Below are 10,960 nucleotides of genomic sequence, written 5' to 3' on the forward strand. Positions count from 1 at the left end.
TTGGAGGTGTGCTCACTGCCATCATCTAGGAGACCGTGGGGGACTTGGAAAGACAAGAAGTGGTAGAAGAAACCCCCGAGTGCTCACCCACCCACACATCGCCCGTGCAGTCACCCAAAAAGAGGGAAGCTCCACCCTAAGTCAAAGGAGGGCTCAGCCCCATCGAGCCAAGATGCAAAAAGAAAAATCAAGCTGAGCATCCTAGGGAAGAGGAAGAAAACAATGGCAGAAGAAGATAAGGAATTAGAACCCGCACAAAAGGAATCGAGAGAATTAGAAGATGAACAAAGAAAGAAGCAAGAACAGGAAGAGGAATGAGTAAGAAAGATGGAAGAAGAGGAGTCAAGAGAGGAATGAATAAGGAAGCAAATAGAAAACGAGGAAAGGCTAAAGAGAGAAGAAGACAAGCAGATTGCCATGGCCTTGTGGTTGTCAGTAGAGCAAGCCTCCCAACCCAAAGAACTCACAAGGAGAAGCCCAGATGATAAGCCAGGTTGCAATGCTACAATAGAAGAAAGAGTTCAAGGGCCCATTGTGCCAAGAAAGGGAAAGGCCCCCATGAACCCACCACCATCGGCCCTAATTGCCATGCTAATCATCACCCAGGAGACCTCTGGAAGGGGGAGTGGACCAAAGCAACGTGGTGGTATGGGTGCAATACCTACTGAGCTCAGTGAAGTAGCTTGGCCCAATGCCCAGTGGGTAGAGCACCAATAATAGGGACAAATAGACATGCTGCCATGGACATAAAATCTAGAAAGGACGCAAAGAAGTCCAAGGTCGAAGCATCCACAATGTCTATGGCATTGGCCATGCTTGAAAAGATGAAAAAAGAAAGGAAGGCCCCCATGGCAGAGTTGGAGGTGGAAAAGGATGTGTTCTTTTGCCTACTAACTAGAAAAGATAAAGCAAATAACCATCTATTAGAGGCAGATGAATGACCTAAAGAAGGAATTAGATGCAAAGAAGAAAATGGAGGTGGAGAAGGAAGAAGAAATTCCAAAAGAGCTACAAGTGGAAAAGGTAGAGGAAGAAATGGGACTAGAAATGGACTTCTCAAGCTTCATACAGAGGCAAAAGGATATGGAGGAGCAATTTGAACAATTAAAGAACCTAAGAGAGGAGCTCACTAGAGGAGATAAAGAGGGTAAAGACACAAGCCCATGCAGAGTTCCAGAAGGAAAGGAGGCAAAAGGAATGACTACTGAAGGAACTACAAGAGCTTAAGGTCCAAAGGGACACAGAGTCAACTAAAAAGCTGTTGGAGGCAGAGAATCGACTCCTAAGGACCCTTTAAGAGTAGAAACAGCTAAAAAAAGAGCTGAGTTGCGACAAAAACTATAAGAAAAGATGTTGTCAATATGGAAAGAACAAGAAGAGGTGGTGACAATGATGTCGCAAGAGTTGTGGGTGAGTCAAGGCACGATGGAGGAGAAGGCCAAGGCCTAGGAACAAAGGAACCTGGCCGAATGCCTTGCCCTAGTAGAAAGTAGGAGAATCATGGTGGAAGCAAGGGACGAAGCAGTGAAGGCAGGGCTAGAAGTCCAGCAACACTCCTTCCAAAATAGAGTACTTCATGTAACTCGGGCTGAGGATGATGACCCTATGGAAGGGCTAAAGAGGAAGTTGGAGGTCACAAGGAGAGCCATAAAATATGGGCTCCAAGAGCACACCCCAAGGACCAATACTAGCCCAAGCCTAGCAAAACGAAGGCAACTTTTGCTACAAGTGGGGCTCTTGACAGAGGAGTTAGAGTAGCTTAGAATTGGAGAACAGGAGCACCAAGAGTGGCCAACCACAGTAGCCCAGGCAGAACCACCATGGGATGAAGGGCCCGATTTTAAGCGAGCTACTAACACCAACGCACATCCTAGTGAACAAAGCCCTCCCCCACTTCTGACAATGGACGTAGAAGGCTAAGAAGAAGAAGATCCTACCACCGCAAAAAGAATCGTCGAGGCCAAAAGGAAACACAGAGAGTTGGCTGACTTCACAAGGAGAAAGTTTAATGCCAAACCACAAGACATGCCCGATGTCTAGATGCTACAAACCGAGGAACATGTGCTTATTAATTGGGCACTGGAATTAAACCATTGGGAGCAATGGGAGAATGGGTGTAGGCCATTTGAATTTGAATTCTTCTACCCTTCTGCCCCGAATCAAGTGCTACCCCCTTAAGTGGTTGAAGGAGCCATCCAAGTTGCAAAGAGACTGGGAAAGCGGTGGCTAGACGAGAGGGCTAGAAATCCCATGTTATGGAGCTACAAGATACTAGGAGAATAAGGTCACGGAAGAGCTAAGAAAGGTTGAAGGATATGAAGCCTAATCTAAATGGAATTGAAGAATCTGGGACACCAATTTTGAGACATGGATGGCTTTTTGCAACATGCTACCATACCCACCTACATGGCTTACTCGAGGTACCATGGTGTGGATTTCGACCAAGGGAAGCATGGCAGGTATGGCTTTCCTTTGATCTACAATGTCAATGCTGCCACTCCTGAAGAATGTCTGACTTTTGGAGCACAAGACCTCAGACCTTCCATTACCCACTTTTTAGATGAGCTTATGGCATGCTCCTAGAGCATCTGCCACCCCTCTATTTTGATATCAATGTAGGGATAGACACTTGTGCAATGACTTGCTTAATGTTAAGGGCCACTCTCTTACCAACTTTTTACATGAGCCTTTTGGAAGATATGAGTGATAGCAGGCTCTCAAAATATAATCATCCTTTTCTCTCTACTACCCTTCTCAATGTAAGGATTAACCAAAATGACTACATGCAAAGCCATACATTTCTTAGCAAATCTCTTAGGCCCCCTCGAAATGTAGCTATTGATGAAGAGCATCAGGATGATGTCTAGCGTGCTCCCTCCCAATGTATCTCACAAAAAAAAGAGAAAAAGAAAAAGAAAAAGAAAAGAGAAAACAAGAAAAGACCCACATGAATCAAAAAGAAAGAAATAAAGAGCTTCCCATGTAACATTGGAGGGCCACAAACACCACACCTAGGGGTTCTCAAGTTAGATGCATTCGATGGCCTCGATCGGCCTACCTAACCCCCTAGCCCTCCTTGTCCCCCCACTTCACACTTAGGGCACATTAAGGCTAGGACACACCTAGGGAGTTTTCCCCTCACCTACAGTTAGACATGTCTCCCTAAGTCACACCCACATCACCTCCCCTTGTACACATATTGGGTCCTCAAATGTGGGACAATACCATAGGCTTTTGACCCAACTCCTAGTTTCATAAGCACGGACACCCCACACTGCATGGTGAGGTAGGCACATCCCCTAGCTAGTGCACTTCCTTTTCCTTGCAGGTACATTCAATAATCCACGGTCGACCACCGACTTTGGAGGGCCCTGCCACCCACTCAATCTACTCTCTGCCTCCACAATCTCACACCCATTCCATGATGCTTTTTCTCCCTGCCCAATCTCTATGAAGCCCCATCACTGACCCACATGGCAATCCTTCAACCACTTGAGTTCTCATCAACAAGTGTTCGCAAGTGCCATGGGATTGGCACTTGGCTAGAAGGGAGGTAATGTTAACCCCGATATAAAGAAAGCAAAAAGAAAATTAAAAAAACACAAGGCAAAGTGAAAAAAGGTGGCTCAATCGAAGAAATAAGAGGAAAAAAGGGCAAGTGCAAGGGCAACCTTTAAAGTTCAAGGTAAGCGCAAAAGAGAAAATACACATTTTAAATATAAAAGCACACTCTAAACCTTTGTAAAAGAGCACCAGGCTCCCTCCTTGTGCAGTTTGTAAATGTAGACGTGCATGGGTGAAGGAACAATGTAAATAGGAAGGGAATAGGGAAAGAGGACCTAAGCTAAAATGGTTGGTTATGTAAAAAAGGGATGGGTGCCCAAAAGGGATTAGGGCTTGTATAAAAGGCAAAAAGTGAATGAAGAAGCTCATTCTTGTGTGTGGCCAAAATTAGCTCTCATCATCATCATCTTTTTCTTTGGTTATTGCTTACTTGAGATTGTGCTTGAGAGAGGGTGTGAGGGTGAGGGTCCATGGTGGGGAAGCTCTCTATCTTCTCCTCCCTTCTTCTTCTCTTCTCTCCTCTTGTCTCGCGTGCAACAATGGAGCTTGGAGCTTGAGGATCGAGCTTACACCTTGGATCGCGGAGCTACTGAAGTGCTTGAGGGAGGAGGCAACTCAATCAAGTAGGTAAGCTCACTACACTCGTAGGTGTGAGAGTGCATATGGCTATGTGAGAGGTAGCCATTGCACTTGGCTTGAAACTCTTGAAACAACAAGGAGTCCGTGGGTCTTGGCAGTCAAGAGAGAAGTTCTCACAAGTTGTTCAACTACACATTACCCATCTCTCATTCTCCTCCACTTCTTTAAGTCTAAACGCCTCACAATGTTATGTGATATGAGTACTTTTAGTGTAACAAGCTTGGGCCTAATCAAATTTGACTCCATCAAAGGCTCCAATAAAGACTCTATCAAAGAGTAACTCATCTTGTCAAAGACAAAGTAGTGCTTTGAGATGTACATAAATGGGTTTGGCATACAAAGTTGTGGTATTTTGTTCCCATAATTATCCTTGCCCTAAGGTGGTGTGCCCTTGTTGCTAATGGATATATGACTAGACAACGTCTAACCTATACCATTAACCAAAGTGTCCATGCCCGCAAACCTACAAGAACAATGATAATCCATAAGGTTCCAACCACACATAAAACACCTGTATATTCTTCCACTCTACTGACCAATCGAGAAGTTGAACATATTGGTGTGCCACACTTGATGTTGCATAATCTATTATTTCTTGGGCTGACATAAGGACCACGGGATATCATAGTGCAAGGGCTAGTTATTTTGCAATGGCGTGTATTGCATTGATGTAAGCCTCTTATGACTTCATAGATGAGAGGTCCATTGGCTATAATGCGTAGATGTTGGGACGTTCAACATGTTGCATCATCCAAGTTGCTCACTTAGGACGATGAGCTCCTGTCTGGCAACACAAACCAAGTGAAGAAATCGGCAAGATGAATTTGGCATGTATGAAAAAGTGGGACCCGAGGTTTCAGGTTACTTGTTTGGCCTAGGTTAGTTAGAGTTGTGCCCATGTTAATGCACACGTGCTTTTAAATTATGGCGAGAGAATTTCAAACTTGATATGAAGCCAAAATTCAAAAATTATGTCGTTTAATCCACATTAAATGTAACTAGCTTCCAGCATGTGCTTAAGTGCACAATAACATTCTCTCATTTTCTCGAGAGAAGAAAAGAATTGTGATTATGTAAAGTAAAAGAGAAGAGAAGTAAGCGTGACTCAATGGCTAAAGGAGATGTGAAAGCAAACCCAACGATGGGCTTATTGGGCTTTGGGCTTTAGGCTGGAAGGGGAGAGCGTACAAGGGAAGAAGAAGAAGACGACGAAAACGAAATATACATATAACTCTGGGGGAACAGAGGCCGAGGAAAAAAGAACAGTAGGAAGAAGAGGAAGAAGAACAACCCACATTGACATATTGTCACATTTATGAGAAGAGCACTAGGAAGAACAAGAAGAGGAAGAAGAACAACCCATATTGACATATTGTCACATTTACGAGAAGAGCACCAGGAAGAAGAGCAAGAAGCACAACCCACAACAAGAAGCACAACTCATACTCCCAATTCATAACCCTGGAAACAGAGTTCTCAGGTTAGAGGAACAGGGCAAGAAGAAGAAGAAGAAGAGAAAAATGGTGCTCCCCTTCCTTCAGTTTCTGCTGCTTCTGTGGTCTCTCGCTGCCCTGTCCCTGCCCCCTTCGATCGCCGCAGCCTCTATGCCTTCCGGCCCAGCCGAACGCCTCATCCGAGCGCTCAACCTGGTGCCCCACTCCTCTGAGTACTGCAGCTATGGAGCCCATTCTGACGGACCCCAATTGGTCGAACACCGCATTCACTTGGATGTCCGCGGCAACTCTGGCATTGACACACAGGATCTTGGCCAATACGCAGGGTACTTCAAGCTCAAGGATACCCATGCTTCCAGGTCAGTAATGTTATTGTCTGTTAGAATTTCATTTTTTGTGTTTGCCCTTTGTACAGCATCATGACATTCAGAGTTTAATGCAGCTTGGTCTGTGAATTATCCATCTAAAGTTATCGCAGCCTTGCTGTGAACTATGGTTTATTGAGATTATCATTAGGGACATTGTGTATTGTTAGCTTATGCTGTCCCCAGCAAGTATTTGGGTTCTTAAAGGGCATCCTTATTGCATCTATTGCATCTTTTTACTCATTACGTGGGCTTACATCAGTCTCCTCTACAGACAGTTTCTTGGTTTTTGTTTTTCTAGCTTTTTGCTATTGCATATGCTCTGCTTGCTTGTGAGAAATCTTGTTGTTCTCAGACTGGTTGTTGCTCCATGGATCCTGGTTGTGCATGTTTCACAATCCCCTTCTTCTATAAATAGTTTATTCTGGATTGTATGGGAGCTCACATTTGCTTTACAGAATGTTCTACATGTTCTTTGAATCGCGTGAAAATAAGGCTGAAGATCCAGTAGTGCTATGGATGTCTGGCGGCCCTGGTTGCAGCAGTGAGCTTGCTTTGTTTTATGAGAATGGCCCCTTCCAAATCGCTGATAATCTTACTCTTGTGTGGAATGATTATGGATGGGATAAGGTAAGAAAGACACCCGCTTATCATGAAGAACATTTTTGGAAGGTTTTGACAAGTCAGCTAAAAGACACGGCTTGATCTATATTTGAATGTAGGCATCAAGTATCATATTTGTGGACCAGCCTATTGGAACAGGATTTAGCTACACCACTGATGTTCGTGACATCCGTCATGATGAAAACGGAGTTAGTCAAGATGTGTACAACTTCTTACAGGTTTTGTTGCAACTCTTGTCAGATATCTCCGAAAAGCAAGGTTTTTTTTTTTTGTTAATACTCAGATGCTATCTGCTTTTTTTGACAGGCCTTTTTTGAAGCACATCCTGAATTTGGAAGCAATGATTTCTATGTCACTGGAGAATCTTATGCTGGACATTATGTTCCTGCTGTTACCAGCCGCATTCACCAAGCTAATAAAGCAAAAAAGGGTCTCCCAATCAATCTGAAGGTGATTGACATTGGTATTGCAGTGTTGGATGCTCTACACATAAGTTGCTTTCCTTTGCTTCTCACCAACGGAAGCTTTGCAGGGCTTTGCAATTGGAAATGGTCTCACAAATCCAGAAATACAGTATAAAGCTTATGCGGACTATGCTTTAGAGATGAACCTAATTGATCAAGCAAGCTACAACAAGCTTAGCAACATGTACCCTTCTTGTCAAAAGGCAATCAGGAGTTGTGGTAAGTTTGTGTACAATAATGCATATGCTGGTTAGTGAGGCTTGTGCATTTGGAAATTGAAAAGGTGCAACTCTGTAGACTCTAGATAGCTGATTGCTGATTATGAATATCTTTCTATTTGTGTATTTTCTCCTGTGATCTGGAACTTCTTCAGTACCATTTTAATTTCACAGGGACAGATGGAATAATTTCATGTGCTACTGCATATGTCGTATGTGGATCGATTTTCAGTTCTCTCATGTCATTTGTTGGAGAAATAAATGTGAGTGGATTTGTTTCTGCTCACTGCTCTTCTTTTCTTGTGTCATGTCTGGTCTGTGTTCTCAAGTTCATACTCTTATCTTTTACTTTTCTGTTATATAATGTACATTTTCATTTCTTGTCTAATTCATAATGCAGTGATAATAAATATTTTTTCTTCTTAACTCTGATGCAATAGTTATGCAGCATGCGGTTCCCTTAGGGTGTTGGATCTCTCTTTAGTAATCACAGCAGCCATAGGAGCCTTCCTTGTGTCATCCATCTTTTCTTGCCACTATGAAAGCATTTTCCTTCACTGAAACCTCTTTTTCCACTCATATTTATTCAACTTTGATGACTTATTCCCCCATTCAATGAGTTGTTGAACCACCCGATGTTATGGTGAGGTAATTGGCTATTATGTAGCTGTCTTGAGAGAGGTAATTAAGAGTTTGACAGAAGGCCTCAGCTTCTCATTGCAACAGCCCAGCTTCTGCTAACAGCAGCAAGGCGTAGTTGATCCCAAGATCCTGAAGATGATAGGTAGTACGTCTTTTGCACCATTTCAAAGCCACTATTTTTCCTGTGAGATGCATTTGAGGTCATCTTTACCACCAGAATACCGCCATAGAAGACATTTGCTGTCTGGTCTGTTCCAGATGTGCTTCCTCTTTTGCAATCTACGGTTTCAGAAAGTGAAGTGTTTAATACTTATATTTCCTGGTTTAGTTCTTTGTGTTTGAGGAACTTGCACTGGAAAATAAATCTGCATTGTGGTTAGAGTTTGCTTGTAAGTCCTGCTTCCATTTTGATTCCCCTCTTGAAATGTTAGCTGCCCCTTCTCTGGGTGAAATTCCCATCTCCTGAGGGCAGGGTGGGTGAAAGTCTATTGCCTCTCTTGAGTAGGCTTCTGAAAGAAGAAAGTGGCCCATACGTTAAGAGCACCCAATGTTCAAAGCTAGAATCAAAGCATGACTCTACCTTAAAATGGGATGTTACATCCAAGGTGGTAAATAGGTGAATTGATGATGTCCGTAAGGGTGTTGATGCTATTGGGTGTTGCATGCAGTCCACTGTCAGTCGTCATGTGCTTGGTGGGAGTGGTTTGTCTTCCATGACAAGCTTTTCTATCTTAAAGAGCAACATGATTATATGCAGCAGTGACCACCAGTGTAAGCTAACTCACAATGGAAGATTTATGCTTCTTAGTAATCTGTTGATGCTGTTGGGTGCTTGCTCACAATTGCATTGTACTTCAAAGGACAGAGGTAGGAATGTTACACCACAAACACGAGTGGCCCTGACTGATCTTCAAGCAACTGATTGCTTCTGATCCCTTTCTCTGTATACTTGTCTAATGTAATCCAGTTCCCTTTTTTGCTACACTCAGCAATCTAGGAGAGTCACAGTTTAATATTACTGAATATTATGTTTTCTTCTGCAGTACTATGACATTCGGAAGGAATGTGATGGAAGTTTGTGCTATGACTTCTCGAATATGGAGAATCTTTTAAACACACAGTTGGTGAAAGATGCTCTAGGTGTTGGGGACAGAAAGTTTGTGTCGTGCAGCACACTTGTTTACAAGGTGATGATTGTTGATTGGATGCGGAATTTAGAAGTTGGTATCCCAACTTTGCTAGAAGATGGAATCAAACTTCTGGTGTATGCTGGAGAGTATGACCTTATCTGCAACTGGCTAGGTATGTCTGCTGATTTAGATCACTTTTCATTTGATAGTTTAGTTCAGCCAAAAGATACACACTAGGTTCTTGTGTTCATTCTCTGTTAAAGGAAAATGTTTGAGTGAAACTATTCATTTCTTAAGCAGTTGTGTTTGGATACCAGGCAACTCTCGATGGGTTTCAGCAATTGAGTGGTCTGGTAAAGATAGCTATGGATCTGCTTCTCCAGAATCATTCCTTGTTGATGGCAAGGAAGCGGGTAGTTTTACAAATTATGGTCCACTTACCTTTCTCAAGGTACCGTATCATCTTTTTTGAATGTTTTCACCGTGCATGACTTCCCAAAGTTTTCTGTGAAGTAAAAACATTCTCATGCTCTTAGGTTCATGATGCTGGTCATATGGTGCCAATGGATCAACCAAAAGCTTCTCTACAAATGATCCAACGTTTTACGAAGGGCATCCCGTTTGATGATGAGTCACTTGTAGATTTGAGACAAGTGGGTACCAATGACGGCAGTTCTTCTCTGTAGACTGTGCCACACAGCTGCTTTATGGATTGAAAACTACTGCCAGCAAGGTCTCAGTTCGTAAATTTGCACCTCACAGAAGGTGCATTTGTATATATACCGCAAGTTACATGTGATTTGTGGACCTGGTCAAGGATCCAATGAAGGTGGTCTCCCAAAAGTCAAAACCAACAAACAGCTTGATATTATGTCAGAGAGCGAAGGTTGGGAAGAAATAACAGTTTATATGTCCATGAAAGTGAAGGATATGATGTGTTTTGACCACATATTAATACATGAAATTATTGATGCCATTCATAAATTTCTGACAGTACAACCTGCCAATACTTTGTTTGCAGTTTTATATCCTTAGTAGACTTAATTGCACAGATTTCCATAATGTGAATATATTCACAACGATGTATATGACATTTAACTGCTTTTTGTAAACAATAACCAATGCACGTGCAAGTAACTTCATTGCGAGTATTTCATCCTTTTTGAGGTGCAAATTAGAATGCCTTCGTACTCTGTTATCCTTTTGGTAGTAATGAAGATTATACTGCTTTGATAGCCAATTTTGTACTTCATCTGTGCATGTTTTTGGCATGTTCACACCCACACCACCCATAATGACATACTCTGGCTCACTTGCTTGCATGTGTGAGGGTGTGGATGGCCTTGGTGTCATTCATCACTGAAGCAATGCTTGAGTATGGGCTTCAGGCCTACCTATCTTGTTAGTTAGACAATGGTATCACCAGGTAAGCAGCACACATACTACCGAGATTCTGCTTAATGTACATTTTCTCGAAGCATAATTCCCGGTTCACATGGTATTCTCATGGGTGAGAGGCTCATTAAATCCATTTTGGTGCCATGGTAAAATCAATAATGAGGGCACACAGTTCCTTTGATGAGCATTGCCTTGTAGCATAGCGAAGTCTCTATAGAGCCTTGTGGGATGCAAGTGAAAATAACTGAGAGCGAGAGAGAAAGCTCATGCAGTCCAAGAAACAGGGTTATTGTTGGGGTCGAGTGTGTGATTGCATTTGGTGTCCTTGTGGTGGGCTTTGTTTGAGAATGCTTTAGTATGGCTAGGCCTATGGCTGAAGCTATGATAGAGAAGATTGGACATATTTGCTTCATAGTGGGATGATGTTACTAGCAGCTAGGGAGTGTCTATTTTATCATCTAT

The 10,960-nt window shown here is 42.7% G+C and overlaps 1 protein-coding gene across 1 annotated transcript; it reads left to right on the forward strand.

Moving 5' to 3' along the window:
- The first annotated feature begins 5,374 nt into the window (after window positions 1-5,374).
- LOC148027525 (serine carboxypeptidase-like) lies at window positions 5,375-10,244 on the forward strand. Its single transcript, XM_087689257.1, has 9 exons — window positions 5,375-6,016; window positions 6,481-6,652; window positions 6,745-6,864; window positions 6,953-7,096; window positions 7,179-7,329; window positions 7,503-7,591; window positions 9,014-9,272; window positions 9,418-9,551; window positions 9,637-10,244. The coding sequence occupies exons 1-9, from the start codon at window positions 5,724-5,726 to the stop codon at window positions 9,784-9,786; spliced, it is 1,512 nt and encodes a 503-aa protein (XP_087545383.1). The 5' UTR covers window positions 5,375-5,723; the 3' UTR covers window positions 9,787-10,244.
- The last annotated feature ends 716 nt before the right edge of the window (window positions 10,245-10,960 follow it).

Source organism: Lygodium microphyllum, chromosome 12 (assembly GCF_053477565.2).
Source record: "Lygodium microphyllum isolate KBCC chromosome 12, Lygodium_microphyllum_v1.1.10, whole genome shotgun sequence".
Lineage (NCBI taxonomy): Eukaryota > Viridiplantae > Streptophyta > Polypodiopsida > Schizaeales > Lygodiaceae > Lygodium > Lygodium microphyllum.